Source organism: Moschus berezovskii, chromosome Y (genome assembly GCF_049115385.1).
Source record: "Moschus berezovskii isolate FMDL1 chromosome Y, NW_MosBer_1.0, whole genome shotgun sequence".
In the NCBI taxonomy this organism is placed as follows: domain Eukaryota; kingdom Metazoa; phylum Chordata; class Mammalia; order Artiodactyla; family Moschidae; genus Moschus; species Moschus berezovskii.
The window spans coordinates 882,625-900,928 of NC_142489.1; the positions used below are offsets into that span (position 1 = coordinate 882,625).

At 37.4% G+C, this 18,304-nt stretch overlaps 1 protein-coding gene and 1 non-coding gene across 8 annotated transcripts in view; both read left to right on the top strand.

The window, feature by feature from the left end:
• Nucleotides 1–18,304, top strand: part of POLA1 (DNA polymerase alpha 1, catalytic subunit) — a 298,535-nt gene that overhangs the window by 39,792 nt on the left and 240,439 nt on the right. For 6 of the 7 annotated variants that reach the window (XR_016037010.1, XM_088834553.1, XM_088834552.1 and 3 more), the window contains 6 exons: nucleotides 599–728; nucleotides 1,217–1,336; nucleotides 2,384–2,483; nucleotides 3,997–4,121; nucleotides 8,943–9,092; nucleotides 9,499–9,621. Coding sequence is in view for 6 of the 7 variants with exons in the window: in XM_088834553.1 (XP_088690679.1) it covers nucleotides 599–728; nucleotides 1,217–1,336; nucleotides 2,384–2,483; nucleotides 3,997–4,121; nucleotides 8,943–9,092; nucleotides 9,499–9,621 (748 nt within the window). In the remaining variant the exon portion in view is untranslated. The remainder of the gene's footprint in view (nucleotides 1–598; nucleotides 729–1,216; nucleotides 1,337–2,383; nucleotides 2,484–3,996; nucleotides 4,122–8,942; nucleotides 9,093–9,498; nucleotides 9,622–18,304) is intronic. The other variant, XM_088834555.1, reaches the window with a different exon arrangement.
• Nucleotides 3,058–3,187, top strand: LOC129535333 (small Cajal body-specific RNA 24). The gene has a single exon (XR_008681607.1).

Consider the following 18,304-nt stretch of genomic DNA (forward strand, 5'->3'; position numbering starts at 1 on the left):
ATGTGCTGTTCTGTCTGCCTGGAATGTTCTTCCCTCAGATTTACCCATCCAAAAGAATGACCCTCTCACCTCTTGTGGGTCTTTATTCTCAGTGGACTCTTCCTTAGTTCCCTAACTAAAATTTGTCTCTGCTCTTGACCCTTAATATTTCCTTCTTTTCTTCTTAACACTTAGCCTTATTTAACATATCACATATTGAAAATTTAAGTTGTATTCTGTCTCCCCCATAAGGACAAGAAGTTTTGTCTCTTTTATTCACAGCCAGAATTTAGAACAATGTCTGGCGTAGAGTGGGTATGTAATACATATTTAGTGGATGAAATGAATAAAAGGATTTAGGGCATTTTCAGACTGTAGTTAACATATAACTTTATCTTAGTGTGATTTATTTTGTTTGTTTTCAAGAAGGGCATTGGGATCAGTGGTATGAATGAATTCCTAATTTCATACTGACCTTATTTTAAATTGTTTCCGATGTGAGGTGCCATTGCTCTGAAGTTACAGAACCAAAATTTTTTTGTAATGCTTTATGAAATTCTGATTGTAATCATTGTTTCTTTTAATTACTTGATTTTGTTTCATTCTTACTTTTGTACAGTGACTCTTCTCATCTGTTGTACCTGTTGGAGCACACCTGGAAAGATGCCAGGTTCATTTTGCAGATCATGTGTGAGCTAAATGTTCTTCCATTAGCATTGCAGATCACTAACATCGCTGGGAACATTATGGTAAATTTAACTTAGAAAGGGGGAAAAGCATTTCCTGTTGGATCCAGTGTTTTCTTGGGGTAGTTGTTATATGATAATGAGTCTAAATGCATGCTTATAAAATGAGTAACTTGTATTTTGAAAGCTGGGCTTCTTTTGTAAAGTGAAGAACTGCTTGGGAGAAGGGGAGGAAAGCCAGGTGCAGTATGTTGAAATTTGGGTGAACATAAGGATTGTCTCTGACATCTGGATGTGTCTGATTTGTGGAATGGTCCATTTGAGAGTAAAGAAATAGCCCGAGTTGTGGGTATTTTAAGCTCTCTTTGTCTCCTTTTAACTGTAATGCTTAAAGAAGCTGCTGGAAATAATTAATACCCCCCCTTTTTTTTTAAAGCAGCCCTTGATATGATGAGTGAATTTGAAGGAGGTGCAATGATTAAATTTATCAATTTGACGTTGCTTTTGTTTATTGTGGTTTTGAGCTCGTTTTGTTTTTTAAATTCTAATAGTCTAGGACACTGATGGGTGGACGATCAGAGCGTAATGAGTTTTTATTACTTCATGCATTTTATGAAAACAACTATATTGTGCCTGACAAGCAGACTTTCAGAAAGCCTCAGCAAAAACTGGTGGGTCCAAAATTATATAGTGTTTTGCTTTTTTATATCCGCCCTTTTTATTAACAAGATAGTTTGTTTCTTTGGGCTGTGATAACATCTGCCCCCCGGATAAGTAGAAACTATTCTGTTTGCTCCATTGTTTTGGTATGGTCATTTCCTTCTCTACTTTTCTCTATACAGATAAAAGTTATTTGTGAAATATGAAATTCTTTGAGGGAGGCATTAGGCCTCTGATGAGTGACAGATGGAAAGTGTTTTGCGGGTTAGCACTACCAGTTGAACCTTTTATTTCCTTGAACCCCTAAGCCTTTATTTTTGTGTTGTGTGGTTGCATTTTTATATTCTAGTAGGATTAAGGTCACCACAGTCAGGTTTCTGAAGTAGCCTCCATCACACCAGAAATAAAACTTAGCTTAGCTACTGTTTTATCAGAACGGATAGTAATCAATTTAGAATGGGAGTTTAATGTTAAAATGACTCAGGTTCTTTTGTTGTGTTTGTTTTATGTACATTATTAAAATTAGTGAAGTATTAACTTAGAGGAGTTTGACTTCTGCTGAGTATTAAATATTTGCTAATTAAACTACTTGGAAAAGAATTTTCAGCATATGGACGTACTTATTTTAAGGTGTCCATATTAATAATGAGAATAATGGTAGTATCTATATAAAATATTTTATATTTTTATATCATGAATGCTAGAGTAATGAATATAAGAGAACTCTTAGAATCTCAAATTTTACATGACATATGAACAATTGAATTTTTAGTTTTCATTGATTTAAAAACGTGAAGTTCTATTATTCAGAAATATTTTAAAGTAGAATTTTCATATTTAACAACTCAGATAACAGTGTTTGTTTTGGTAAGTACCATGCTTGGCATTCATTTGGATTCATGAACATGTTACAGTAACTGTCTTTCCCCAGAGGACCATTAACTGAAAGTAAAGTATCTGTTAGAACTGTGTACTGCAATTGGAAGGGAGAAATCATAAACCTTCTAAATTGGTTCATGAGTTGCTGGCTGGTGAAGTTATCTTCCATTTGATATTAGGGAGATGAAGATGAAGACATTGATGGAGACACCAATAAATACAAAAAAGGACGTAAGAAAGCAGCTTATTCTGGAGGCTTGGTCTTGGACCCCAAAGTTGGTAAGGCTGGGCAGCGGATGGCTTTGTCCCTGATGTGAAGGGACTTCTTAATGCAGAAGTCAGCTTGAGAAACTAAAAGACTTGTGTTTTGTATGTTAGCAAATAGGTTTCATAATGACCTTACTTATTTTCTTACGTTCTTTCCAGTTTCTCCCAGTCTTTTAACATGGGATTAATGTGAATCTTTTTTTTTTTTTGCTGTATTCCAAGAAAGTTTTATTTATGGACATTGAAATTTAAATTTTGTATCATTTTTCACATATCATTGAAATAGTCTTTGTACATTTTTTTCCTGACCATTTAAAGATGTAAAAACTCTTCTTAGCTCATAAGTGGTACAAAAAGAGATAGGCTGAATTTGATCTTTACCAACTTCCTGTCCAATATGTAGCTATTTGTCAGGACTTCCCTGGCGGTCCAGTGGTTGAGAATCTGCCCTCCAAGGCAGGGGACACGGTTTCCATCCCTGGTCTGGCAATAAGAAAAATACCACACTGGGATTTAAGGAATAATAGTACCAGGCACAAAGTAAGCTATCGGTATATGCTTGCTGTTGTTGTTATTGTCTTAACTGTGGACATTTACTTCTATTCAGTTTCTTCTGAAGGTGAAGATAACTCTTTGTAAATGTCCTAGAGAAATACAGTAGCTTTCTGTTCACCCTTTGCTAGTAAAAAGGGTGGATCGTTCCACTACTGACATTTATGTGTGCATCTTTTGTCTTATCTTAGCAGTTTGTATCGGAGAAGGCAATGGCAAGCCACTCCAGTACTCTTGCCTAGAAAATCCCATGGATGGAGGAGCCTGGTGGGCTGTAGTCCGTGGGGTCGCTAAGGGTCAGACACGACTGAGCGACTTCACTTTCACTTTCACACATTGGAGAAGGAAATGGCAACCCACTCCAGTGTTCTTGCCTGGAGAATCCCAGGGACGGGCGAGCCTGGTGGGCTTCCGTCTATGGGGTTGCACAGAGTCGGACACGACTGAAGTGACTTAGCAGCAGCAATAGCAGCAGCAGTTTGTATACAGGTAAATAGGCTGCCTGTTTTATTCTTTGAAGGTGTGATTGTAAAAAAAAATGTATAACCACTTGCTGGTAGAGATCACTATTTGAGGAGTAGGGGGGGAGGATAGCTGGAAAGGAATGCGTTCTTGAAGGAGAATTTAACAGCATTTTTTTTGTTTTGGAAATGTACGTGGCACCTGTGTAAAGTAATTGCTAGGATCTAGTCAATGAAAAAAAACTTAATTGATATGAGGGGGAGTGTTTGCCCATAATAATGGAATACTTTTGGGGGACTGCTGAGGTTTCCATGCCAGACAGGATCTCTTCTTTCTTTGTCTTTGGTTACCTGATTTTTCACTCTGATATATATTTACAGGGTGATAGTCAGCTCCTTTTTTCCTTTTGTCTGCCTCACAGCTCTGGATAGTATATGGAGTCATAATATAGTACTTCTAATATGGTGTTTTGCCGAAGACTTTTTGTAACATGGGCCTTTTTTCCTTGCAGGTTTTTATGATAAGTTCATTTTGCTTCTGGACTTCAACAGTTTGTATCCTTCCATCATTCAGGAATTCAACATTTGTTTTACAACAGTGCAAAGAGTTGCTTCAGAGGCACAGAAAGTTGTGGAGGTTTGTATTCAACTGGGAACTCTTGAAATGGAGATTAAAAATAGTGCTTAAAGGGGGAAGATAAGCAAAGGGCTTGGTGTTCTAGTTTTTCCTTCTGAAAGGTAATGGCATTCTAGCTTTTGCTTCTAAAAGTTAGCATATCCTTTCTTTGTGGTCAGAAAGGGGGAGTGTTGGGTAGGAGGAGACTCAGACTGGTTCTGTGTCTTTTATCTAATAGCTTTATTGAGATGTAACTCACAGACTCTGTAATTTACCTATCTAAAGTGTGCAATTTAATGACTTTTAGTTTATTCCCAGAGTTTGCTAACTGCACTATAATCACTTTTAGGACATTTTCATTTTTCCCCAAAGATACTCTCTTCCTTTTAGCCCTTACTTCCCTCAATCCCTTCTAGATCTAGGCAACCACTAATCTTTCCACCTCTATAGATTTGTGTATTTTTGTATATTTCCTGTAAATAGAATCATATTTGACCTTTTGTATCTGGAAAAGACTCTGATGCTGGGAAAGGTTGGGGGCGGGAGGAGAAGGGGACGACCGAGAATGAGATGGCTGGATGGCATCACCGACTCTGTGGACATGAGTTTGAGTGAACTCCGGGAGTTGGTGATGGACAGGGAGGCCTGGCGTGCTGTGATTCATGGGGTCACGGAGAGTTGGACACGACTGAGCGACTGAACTGAACTATTTCACTTAGCATACTGTTCTCGAGATTCATTTGTGTTGTGGTATTAGTCCTTCATTCCTTTTTATTGCTGAATATTCCATTGTAGCGATACATGTCACATTTGTTTGTTTTAGAATCTCTTGTCAATTTATGCAAAAATACCTGCTGGGATTTTGATGGGGATTGTATTGAATCTGTAGATCCCTTTGGGGAATATTGCCATCTTAATAATGTTAAGTCTTCCAATCCATAAAAATCAAGTCTTTCCATTTATTTAGGTCCTTAATGTCTTTCAAAGATGTTTTCTAGTTTTAAGTGTATAAGTCTTGCACTTTTATTAAATTTATTCCTAAATATTTCATTCTTTTTGATGCAATTTTAAATGGAATGTTTTCTTAATTTCATTTTTGGTTTGTCCATTGCTAGTGTAGAGAAATAGAACTGAGTTTTGTATGTTGATCTTGTATCCTGCAGCTTTGCTGAGCTCACTTATTAGTTGTTGTAATAATAGTTTGTGGATTCCTTAGGATTTTCTATGGGAAATCTGTGTCTGTGAATAGAGAAAGTTTAATTTTTTCCTTTTCAATCTGGATGCCTTATATTCCTTTTCTTGCTTAACTGCCCTGGATAGAACCTCCAGTACAGTTGAATAGAAGTGGCAAGAGCAGACACCCTTTTCTTGTTCCTGTTATTAGGGGAAAACATCTAGTCTTTCACTATTAAATATTATATTACTTGAGAGTTTCCCACAACAGGCCTTTATCAGTATGAGGAAGTTCCATTCTAGCACTAGTTTGTTGAGTGTTTTTTTTTTTTTAATCATGAAATAGTGTTGGGTTTTCTTAACTACCTTTTCTGCATCTATTAAGATGATCTGTATATGGTTTTTGTTCTTTATTCTTTCAATATAGTATGCTATATTGATTGTTGTACCAACTTTTGTTCCTGAGATAAATCCCACTTGGTGTATAATCCTTTTTGTATATGGCTAGATTTGATGTGCTGGTATTTGTTGAGTTTTTTTCTGTATTCATAAAGGCTATTGGTGTATAGTTGTATATGTGTTTGTCTGGTTTTGGTATTAAGTAATATTGGCCTCATAGAATGAGTTGGGAAGAGTTCCCTTTTCTTCGGTTTTTGGGGAGAGTTCATGTGGAATTCGTTTTAATACTTTAATTTTTGCCAGTGAAGTTATCAGGTCTTAGACTTCTCTTTTTTTAATTTCTAACTCAGTCTCTTGTTATAGGTCTGTTCAGATTTTCTATTTCTCTTTTGTTCACTTTGGGTAGTTTCTGTCTTTTCTAGGAATTTGTCCATTTTGTATAGGTTATCTGATTTGTTGGCATGAAATTGTTCATATTATTCCCTTTTAATCATTGTAATTCTTTAAGGTCAGTAGTGATGGTCCCCTCCTTTTATTCCTGATTTTAGTGATTTGAGTCATCTTATTTCTGAAGAATAAGGTTTTTTTACTGAAGAAAAAACTTCAGTATAGCTTGAAGTTTATCAATTTTGTTAATCTTTTCAAACAAGCAACCTTGGTTTCCTTGAGTTTTCTCTATTGCTTTTTTGTTCTGTTTCTGTGCTAGTCTTTATTACTTCCTTTTTTCTGGTTTCTTTGATTTACTTTGCCCTTTTTCTAGTTTCTTACGATAGAAGGTGACGTTATTGATTTGAGATCATCTCTTTTAATTTAGACGTTTGCAACTGTAAATTTCTCTGTAAGCAGTGCTTTAGCTTCATCCCCTAAGTTGTGACATGTTTTACTTGCCTTTTTATAGTCAATCCCCTCTTCCATCAGTCAGTAATTGATCTGACTTATATCACCATAGCTTAATTTTGCCTGTTCGAGAATTTCAGATTAATGGAGTGATACAGTATGCACTCTTTTGTATCTGACTTTTTTTGTTCAGTGTAATTTTTTTGAGATTCCTCTGTATTGTTGCATTATTGCTATTTCCTTTTTACTGTTGAGATGTATTTCATATTTATCTGTTCCCCTGAGATCAGCATGTGGATTATTTTCAGTTTGGGGCTATTGTTAATAAAGCTGCTGTGAACATTCTTCTACAGTTCTTTTTGTGGATATGTGCTTTCATTTTGGGGGATACCTAAGGAGTGAATTTGCTGGGTTGCATTGGACAGTGTATGTTTTACTTGAAAGGAAACTGATTGTTTTCCTAAGTCGTTGTACCATTTTATACTCCTACCAGTTATGTATGTGAATTGTTCCCCTTTTCCTGTAACACTTGTTATTTTCAGGCTTTTAAATTTTGGCCATGAAAGCATTTATTACTGATTTTACTCATTAAACATCCTTTTCAAAAGGATCCTTTTGAATTATATCACATGAATTTTAATCTAACTAGTGGTCATATAGTCAACAGTGTTATGTACGGCTTAATAACTTAATGTGTGGTTCTTCATATATAAAGCTTATACAATTGACTGTCAGTAGGGAATTTGATTAGATTTGGTTCTCCAGCAGTAAAAGATGTAAATTGACGTTATCTCTGTATGTTGTGTTTCTCTGCTTCTTTGTGCAAGGGGCAGAAGATGTCTATTTGCTCTCTAGCTCCTGAATTTACAGGTCTTTTGGTTCCAGCTTGGGGGCTGTTTTTCAGTCCTAATTCCATATTCCTGGAAGAGAGAATCTTAGAGGCTTGCCTAGGTTGGTGAACACACCTGTCCATCATCTGTGACCACAGGAGCGTGTTCACACAGTACAAATGTGTCTGCTGAGGATAGGCTTTTCTATGGGACTAGAGGATAATTTTACAGGGTAGGTATTGAGTAGACATCCCCGAGAGGTAGTGACTACGTTTGGTTAATAATATTCTTTAGATTGTGTCCTGTCTTTGTCAGTATTAGGATAGTTGTCATTATACAGCTCCTCCTTCCCCCCCACCACCATTTTGTTATTTGAGCTTTCCAGTTTAGATTCTGGATATGAAATTACACTTCAGAGTTGAAAGAGGTCATCTAAGAAATACTATACATGTAGCAGTTTATGGGTTTTGTATCATTTTCCTGGGCAGTACTGCATTTGGTCTTCAGAGCAGCTAGTGCCACACAGCTCGTGCTGGCAGAGCCAGGCATGGATTGTAACTTGCCTGACTTCAGATTCTTTCAGTTTACTTTCTATTGGACCTCCATGGTTGCTGTAAATAAATTGGAATGTGTACCAAGATCTCTAATAGGTTTGCTATCATCATCTGCTCTATTGGAAAACAATAGGTCCCTGTTACTATTGTGAGATTGTTCATTTGAAGTTATTGATCTTTATATAATCAGATACTTTGTAAAAACTAGGTTATCAAATGGCATTGACTTGACATACTTTAAGCCAAGAGGTTTATTTTTAAATCTGAACCTTTGAAAGGGCAAATGTGCCTGGTTTTTCTTTGTATCCTGTTAATATTCAATAGAATTAATGGAGCCTTGAGAAAAATGGTCTAATGCTTCCCCTGCCTTTTCCTCCTGTAAATTTTAATGGAAGACTGCTGGTTGCTTTCTTAAAGTGTTGCTTTTGTACCAATTCAAAGCAATTGATAGATAAAAGGTACTGCATAAATACTAAGGAATATATATGTGTTAATTTTTAGAGATGTCGTGGTCTATTTAAATATGGGCTCCAGATTCCTAAAAGAGATTTGCTGATTTAGTATTTAGGTTTTTATCTTTCAGTCTAAAACACTTAAAGTAATTGCTGTGATTCCCCATAGTTTAACAGAGTTTTGTAACATTTTGTTTGGTAGTGCACAGGTCTTAAAAATAGTAATTTAACTGCTGTTTTTTTTAAAGCAGTCTCTCTTAATGTTTTTTATTTTAAAAACAATACCCCCAAACATGTTGCTCCCCAATCTTGTTGAAGGGGTAAAAGGAGCATGTGTAAAAATTCATCCTTTTAAACGATGCCTACATTTTGTCAAGAACTAGATCAGGAAAGTACTGGGAATGATAGGCTGAGAGAACTGACTGAAAAGAGGGTAGCATTGACCTGCTTTTCAGCCCTCTCAGCATTGTTGACCTTTATACTTAGACAAGAAAGTAGCTTTATAAGATGTGGGGTTAAGTTCCCACAAGGTATGATGTTGGGAATTCATTTCACAAAAGTTTGATTTATCTGAAGTTTTTGTCTTGTGTTCATCAGGATGGAGAACAAGAGCAGATCCCCGAGCTGCCAGATCCAAGCTTGGAAATGGGCATTTTGCCCAGAGAGATCCGAAAACTGGTAGAGCGGAGAAGACACGTGAAACAGCTAATGAAACAGCAAGATTTAAATCCAGACCTTCATCTACAGGTATATCTTTCCACTCAGCAACCTCTGAGTGACAGTCCCACCTTTGAAAATTTGATTATCTAGGAGTGGTTTAAACATGATGCTGTGGACAAATGCATGTGCTTACTTTAAGTTGGTGGGTAGGAAACCATTCAGAAACATCTGATGCCTCAAAATACAAGGCACCTCTGTCTGCAAAGATGTATCTGAGCAAGTGCCTTCTGACCTTCTGGGAGCTTTGGAATCTGTTTACTTGCTTCTAGGAGGTCAGGGAATTGTGGCTCTGGGAGGGTGCGTTGACTGTGTCCAGAGTTCTTTTCTCCAGGGACACTGAGGGTTTCTTATTGGTGAGTTAGAAAACATCTAATGTAATGCTTATGCATCTGCAAATATTGTTGTCTGTCTTTTGTCCTTGTGTGGCCTGCAGTATGACATTCGACAGAAGGCTTTGAAGCTCACGGCCAACAGTATGTACGGCTGCCTGGGATTCTCCTACAGCAGATTTTACGCCAAACCCCTGGCTGCTTTGGTGACATACAAAGGAAGGGAGGTAAATGGTATAACATTGCCATATCTAAAATGAAAGTATTTTAAACTATACATATTACGGAGTGGGAGAGCCAAAAAGTTTTCTACCTAGTAATATAGCTTCAAATATCCCTTTCTTAGGACAAATTTGTTGGAGAAGGCAATGGCAATCCACTCCAGTATTCTTGCCTGGAAAATTCCATGGGCGGAGGAGCCTGGTAGGCTGCAGTCCATGGGGTCGCTAAGAGTCGGACACGACTGAGCGACTTCACTTTCACTTTCATGAATTGGAGAAGGAACTGTCAATTCCAGTGTTCTTGCCTGGAGAACCCCAGGGACGGCAGAGCCTGGTGGGCTTCTGTCTATGGGGTCGCACAGAGTCGGACACGACTGAAGTGAGTTAGCAGCAGCAGCAGGACAAATTTGAGAGAGATACGCTTTTAAGTAAGGATTCATTCATTAATCCATTTTTTGTGTGTGTGTAATTATTGAGCATCTGCTATATGCCAGGGATTGTTTGAGGTACCAGGGATAGAGTGTTGAGCAAGACATAGAAATTCCCCGTGTTGTGAGGCTCATATCTACCTAGGGCAGGGGGTGTAGAAAGGGCCTGGGGTGGAGAGGTCATTTGGGAAATCAGACTTTAAATACGTGAATAAGCAAATATAAAAAGTAAGAGAATATTATAGAAGTAATGCTATGCAGATAATTAAAACAGAGTGGTACGTTGAACACTGTTAAGGTGGCTGGCTGGCTTAGTTTGGTCAAGGAAGGATTCTTTAGGAGGTAACATGAATGAGGCCTGTGATGTAAGGAAGCTAGTTTTCTTGTGGATATATTAGGTTGGAGTGTGAGGGAAAGGAAGAAGTCAAGGAGGATGCCTCTATTTTTGTCTTTTAGCTGGTTAACTAGTGAAACCATTTATTAAGAAGGGGAAATCTGGGAGAGAAGTTCTGTCTTGGATATGTTACCTTTGAGGGTTGTAATAGATTTGTAGGCATTTTAAGTAGGCAGCTGGATGTACAAATTCCTAATTGCACAAACATTATCAGAACCGGAATTAAGATTTAGAGTAATTGGTTTTAGAAACATGGGCTACATACCAAACAGATTGGAGGTGCTATCCCTTTGTAAACAGTAAAAGCTTCATCTGCTTTAGGACCATGTGTGTGGATTTTCCTTAGTTTGTAAGAGAATAGTTATATTAGATATTAAATTCCATTTAGCTCTAGTAAAATACTGATTTCTATCAATGGATTTAAGACTACTTGGTCTTAAGGAGGTAGTGGTTATAGGCAGAATACTCATGCTGGGGATCTGGAGTCAGAATCCTCTATAGAGTAGAGGTCGGCTCATTACAGCTTATGGGCCCAATCCAGCCTGCCATCTGTTTTTATAAACAAAGTTTTATTGGCACATAGTCACACTTATTCATTGAAGTATTGTCTGTAGGTACATTTGCAGTACAGTGGAAGAGTTAAGTAGTCTAGATGGAAATTGGAATGACCTGCAAAGCCTAAAATATTTACCATCTGGCTCTTTAAAAAAAAAAAAAGCTGACCCCTGTTTAGAGTCTAGATTCACTTCAGTTCAATCGCTCAGTCGTGTCTGACTCTTTGTGACCCTATGAACCGCAGCATGCCAGGCCTCCCTGTCCATCATCAACTGCCCGAGTCCCCCCAAACCCATGTCCATTGAGTCGGTGATGTGATGCCATCCAACCATCTCATCCTTTGTTATCCCCTTCTCCTCCTGCCCTCAATCTTTCCCAGCATCAGGGTCTTTTCAAATGAGTCAGCTCTTCGCATCAGGTGGCCAAAGTATTGGAGTTTCAGCCTCGGCATCAGTCCTCCCAATGAACACCCAGGATTGATCTCGTTTAGGATGGACTGGTTGGATCTCCTTGCAGTCCAAGGGACTCTCAAGTGTCTTCTCCAACACCATAGTTCAAAAGCATCAATTCTTTGGTGTTCAGCTTTCTTCACAGTCCAACTGTCACATCCATACATGACCACTGGAAAAACCATAGCCTTGATTAGACGGACCTTTATTGGCAAAGAAATGTCTCTGCTTTTCAATATACTATCTAGGCTGGTCATAACTTTCCTTCCAAGGAGTAAGTGTCTTCTGATCTCATGGCTGCAATCACCATCTGCAGTGATTTTGGAGCCCCCCAAAAATAGTCAGCCATTGTTTCCCCATCTATTTGCCATGAAGTTATGGGACCAGATGCCATGATCTTAGTTTTCTGAATGTTGAGCTTTAATCCAACTTTTTCATTCTCTTTCACTTTCATCAAGAGGCTCTTTAGTTCCTCTTCACTTTCTGCTGTAAGGGTGGTGTCATCTGCATATTTGAGGTTATTGATATTTCTCCTGGCAAGTTTGATTCAAGCTTGTGCTTCCTCCAGCCCAGTGTTTTTCATGATGTACTCTGCATATAAGTTAAATATGCAGGGTGACAATATACAGCCTTGATGTACTCTTTTTTCTATTTGGAACCAGTCTGTTGTTCCATGTCCAGTTCTAACTGTTACTTCCTGACGTGCATACAGGTTTCTCAAGAGGCAGGTCAGGTGGTCTGGTATTCCCATCTTCTTCAGAATTTTCTAGTTTATTGTGATCCACACAGTCAAAGGCTTTGGCATAGTCAGTAAAGCAGAAATAGATGTTTTTCTGAAACTCTCTTGCTTTTTCGATGATCCACTGGATGTTGGCAATTTGATCTCTGGTTCCTCTGCCTTTTCTAAAACCAGCTTGAACATCTGGAAGTTCACGGTTCATGTATTGCTGAAGCCTGGCTTGGAGAATTTTGAGCATGACTTTACTAGCGTGTGAGATGAGTGCAATTGTGCGGTAGTTTGAGCATTCTTTGGCATTGTCTTTCTTTGGGATTGGAATGAAAACTGACCTTTTCCAGTCCTGTGGCCACTGCTGAGTTTTCCAAATTTGCTGACATATTGAGTGCAGCACTTTCCCAGCTTCATCTTTTAGGATTTGAAATAGATCAACTGGAATTCCATCACCTCCACTAGCTTCGTTCGTAGTGATACTTCCTAAGGCCCACTTGACTTCACATTCCAGGATGTCTGGCTGTAGGTGAGTGTGAGTGATCACACCATCCTGATTATCTGGATTGTGAAGAATCTAGACTAGACGTATGTAATAGCACTTTGAGATGATGAAAACGTTCTCCATCTGCAGTATTGAGTGTAGTAGCTGCTGGCCACAAGTACCTAGTGAGTGCTTGATAGCTGGCTACTGTCAGCCAGCTCAGGAAGTAGAGTTTGAGTTTTATATAATTAAAATTAACCTCAAATATCCATACGTGGTTAGTGAACTGCTGTATTGGACAGTGTAGATCTCGCTGGCATGAAATGAACAGGACATTGAGAGCTGCTCTTCTGTTGGTAGCCCAATCTCAAAGACTCTCCTGAGGGCACAGTGAGGGAGGGCAAGACATGTATTGGACACCAGCATAATGTAAGACACTTACAGATGCATTCTTCAGTGATTCCCCATAAAAATCAATTGATAGAGGTAACAGTGTTCCCATTTTGCTGATAAGAAAGCTAATAAACTCAGAGGTGAAGTGTAACAAGTGACTTATTTGAGTGGGAATCCAGATCTTCCTGACTTGAAAGCTCTTGCTGCATGAAGGTTGTGTGCTTTCTCCATCTCAGAATGGCTTTCCTGACTGCTGTTTTGTACTCTACCTCTTATTCCTAGAAGAATGCCTTTTTCAATACTCAAGATGCAAGCCTTTTTTCCTTGTGAAGATATAGGTGTTTTAGGGGCTTATTGAAATGAAGGAAGGATGTCTTCATTTTCTTAGGCTAAGTTTACTTTAAAATTATTTAAATTTTATTTCTGTGTATATATCCAGTGGCTTCTGATAGAATACCATCTTATTTTTGTATTAGGAAATGCACTCACTATGCCCCAACTGGGTGATAATACATGGGTTGACTATTGAGATTGGATCAGGGTTACTCTTAAGTTTCTCACGAGAGGCAATAGTTGACAATTTACTCCCTTGGAGAGTGCCTCTTGCTGTTGGGAAATCCCTGTTGTTACATTTTCTGCATTGGCTCAGAAATCCACAAGCTTAAAAGGGCACTGTTGATAATGATAAGCCCCAAATTTGTCCAATGATCTCCCCCACTCCCCTAATCCAATGTACTTTAAGGGCAGTATTTTTGTTTAGCTCAATTTTTAATAGGGAATTGAAACTCAATTTTTATTTTTCTGTTATATAAAATGGAACAGTAAGAAATCTTACTATTTTGTTTAAAAAAAACCCTACTCTCCGCACTAAAAAAAGAATTTTAGATAAATCTAGAAATAATCATGTGTGGTTTAAATTCTTGGTTTCTGCTTTCCCCTCGTCTCTTTCCCCTTTGCTTCTTCCCACAAATTAAAAATACAGCAACTGTGGGAAATGGGCCTTTAAAGTAATGTGAGGTTAATGAGAAATAATAATTACACAGTTGCTTCCTGGAAATCTTATTTGAGAAGATTCAAAGCCACGTACAGAAATTATTTCCTATAATAAAATTGATTGTAATGTATTGGTGATAATTATTAGCACTGGCGGATGAAAGTATTTTATGTGATAATCTGTCCTTAGGTTTACTGTTATTTTCCGTGTGTTAGGTATTTGTGAATTCAAGAATCTTTTGATTATTGAAGAGATAGGAGGAATGAAGTATAAAAAGAGAGTCAGTTTGCTGAATTTTGGAACATTTCTGTGACTTATCAAACTTGTTTTTGTACTAAGAGTAGACCACGTAATATAGTAAGCTAAAAATCCTAGAAGTTGATTGCTTTTAAAATCCTTGTAGGATAAATTAGATTAAGGTTCAAGTAGAAATTAATGAGAAGGAAACCTGGTAGTATGTTACCTGAAAAGATTGTAACATTTTACGTTTGAATATGGATTAATGCACAGCCTGGGAAGGCCTTAAGCCCCCCTCCCCCGTCTTATTTTTAAGTCTATTTTGTGTGTGCTCAGTTTGTTGGAATCGTGCAGGTTTGGCTCTGGTGACCTAATAATTTCTGTAATCAAATGTATTATGGCTGCTAGTGTACTCAGAATAATTACTAATTGTACTTTTAAAAACAGGTTTATAATAAAAATGCTAATAGTTATGTCAAATGGACATCAATATTGTCTTTTCCCAGGTGCGATCTTTCACACTTAAACTCTTCTATGATTTTTAATTGCTCGGTGGTAGAGGAATTAGTTAATGGTTAAGGAATTGTATGAGGGACCTCATAGTGTGCAGGTTATTTAAAAATAATGAACTCAGTGTTTCCAGAGAAGTAATATGGAAAGCTAGTTGATAGATATTCAGAAGTGAATCTACATAAATACCATCTACATTTGTGTTTATTCTCAGTGTATTTGTAGAGACATAAAAAAGATACTGGATAAGTTGATAGCACTTAGTGGACATATATTTTAAAACTACAGAGAAAACAAGACTAGTAAAGTGACTGATGTGGTAATTGAAGTGGTTGTTCACTAGATGGCGATAGACACCCTGAGATCATTAATCAATTACGGCTTTATACTGTGAACAATAGTGAAGGCCATTTAGTGACACAAATCTGTCCAGATTTTTCACTTTTATTAATTTGGAACTATTAAAGAACCAAAGGATTGTAATAGTCGGTTTAGTGTTTAAAATAATGATGGTCTTTGAATAATAAGTTTTGTTGATAAGATCAATCATATAATGTATCATAACAAGGTAATTCTTATATCAAAGAGCAAAATTCACACTTCTGGCCATGGGGTTACAATACATGACTCCATTGGTCACAGTATTAGGCTAATCCAAAGAGAATTGAAATGATTTTGATGTGTAATTTTGCCTCTTTGAATTTGTTGGGGTTTTTTTTTTGAGGGATTTTTAACTTACTCTGTACTTAAAACATACTCGCTTAATTCTTAGTGTAATGGTAATATTTGTCTTTATGGAATAATTAGTGCTTATTGGCGTTGGTATTATTTCTGCACTCTGTTATTTCTGTGCCCTTGAGAAAATGATTTTTGGTCTGGATTTCTGATTGCATTTTAAAGTGAATGTGTGCTCTGATGTTTGGGTATAGAGCCCGTGTGTTTTCATTTTCTCACCCAGTAGGCTAAAATGAGTCTTTGCCAGCCTGCTTGCCAACCAGTTGTAGACTGCCTAGCTTTTAGTTGCGTTCGGAGCTGAAATTTGGGCATTTCAAAAATGTGTCTAAATCATTACAGGAAAACACTGCAGTCTAGGCAAGCCTTCCTGGGAGTCTCTTGGCCATGTGCTAGTGCCTGTCAAGAGCCCTTCAAAATGGCCCTGGGATGGAGGGCTGGCTGTAGCCTTTGTTGATGTCAGTGGCAAAAGAGAATGAGTGAATAGGCAGAATCTTATAAATAAGTGCTGAAGGAGACTTTCTGATTTATCTGCAAATAAGCAAAAATTTTACGTTTCCAATCTCTTTTCTTTAAAAAGCCTAGTTTTAACAAATTAAATGCAATAAAATATTGTAGAGACAACTGAAGACCCTTTCCTCCATACCCTCTCTCATTTCTTTTTTCTTTTGAGGTACCTGCTCTCTCGGGTTAGTTGTGTCCTTTTTGCCCAGCGTTTTTTGCTTTCACAGCAGATAATGTGTACCTGTATATGTGGTGCCTTAGAAGTGTTTACCATTTATGTGTCATGCTATACATGTGTTTTTTGCAGTTTGCCAAAAACAGTAAGAGAAAGTACCTATTCTGTACACCAGTTTTTAAGCTGGTTCATGTTGATACAGTTTCAGACTTGGTTTATTCATGTTACTTATTGTGTAATATTTCAGTGAATAAATATAGCACAGGATATTTTTTATTCTCCAGTTGTCCTTATTTTTAAGTTTAATTCTTTGCTACTGCAGATAGTGCTATAGTAGACAGTGCCACCTGTGCAAGAGTTTCTCTTGGGTATTACTAGGAGTTGAGTTTGCACGGCCACAAGCAGTGTATGATATTTTATTATTGGGAACAGTCATTTAATTTATCATGGCAAGCTAATTCATCATATTTATGGCCATGGGGCTATGATACTTGACTTCTTCAGTCACAGAATTAGAGGTTAACTTAAAAATTGTTTTGTTGTTTAGTTGCTAAGTTGTGTCCAGCTCTTTGCAACAAAATGGACTATAGCCCGCCAGGCTCCTCTGTCCATGGGATTTTCCAGGCAAGAATACTGGAGTGGGTTTCCATTTCCTTCTCCAGGGGATCTTCCCTACCCAGGAATTGAACCCCCATCTCCTACATTTGCAGGCATATTCTTTACACTTGGCCACCAGGGAAGCCCTGTTTAAAAATAGTTGGGAATAATTTTGCTATTCAGTTTTACCTTTTTGAATTTGTTATTTTTCTGTTGAGGGGTCTTAAACTTCTTATGTACTTGTAAACATACTTGTTGCATAATTCTTAGTGTTCCACATCTTTGCTACCACTGGTTATTATCAGAATTAAAATTTTTGCCAGTCTCATGAGTGTGAAGTGATATCTCACTGTGATTTTAATTTACATTTCCTTAATATTAAGGTGAGCATCCTTTCATGTGTTTTAACTCTTCAGTTTTCTTTTTTTCAGTGTGATTTGCTTGTGAGTGTATGTCTTGTTTCACTGAATTGTATGTCTCTAAGTATTCTTAGGTCAAAAACTAATTCTTGTTTGGTCATTTTTGTTAAAAATTGTGATTTAGTCTGTGATTTATTCTTTAACTGTATTTGTTGTCTTTTCTTATGCAGAAGAGTTAAAAACTTATTGTCACATATTTGATTTTTTCCCCCTCCAATGACAGAGACATTCTGTCTTATTTTCTTCTAAAATTTGCAGGCTTTGGCTTTTCTTATTAAGTGTTAAATCCTTCGTGGGATTATTTTTAGGGATCGTGTACAGAAGAGGTCTAACTGTATTTGTCTTTGCTTCCTGTGGAGTTATTGAACCTGTTCTTCTATTCTAGGGATTGATAACCTATAAATCATGGGTTCACTCCTGTCTGCCGTCTATTTTGTGTAAAGGAAATTTTATTGGGCCACAGCCACACCCACTTGTTATGGCTTCATTGTGCTCTGTTAGAATGACAGAACTGATTAGTGCCCAGAGAGACTGAATGATCTACAAAGCCTAAAATATGTACTTTCTGGGCCTTTACAGAAAAAGTTTGTGGACCTCTGATCTATTAATAAAAGAGAGTCATGTGTAGAAGTTTGTTTGGGTTTTTCTATAAACGAATTTTTTGGCCATCTCAATAGGACAGTCACTCGCATTTCTCACAGTAGCAGTCATAGTAGGTTAAAGTGGAGGAAAGTACAATGCAAGTAGTAAGAAGGAAGGAAAATAATCTTTTGGACATCTATAAAACCTGGATTTTGAGGTTTCACTTGTTTATATTGTCATATGAGAACTTTTCATAGAAGCAGAGGGAATGTCTGTGACTCCTCTCAATTTGTATGTGACATTTTGTGTGTCTGCATATGTGTGCTTTTCAGGGGGAAAGGGTGCATAGCATTTATGAGAGTCTCACACGACACTGTGATGCAGAAATACTGAAGAACTGCTGAGTCTTGTATTTCATTTCTGCCCCCTACTATAGGTTGAGAGGACACTTTAGTCTTAAAAATATATGTTTTTGTCACATGGCAGTATGAAGAATTTTCTTGCCAGAC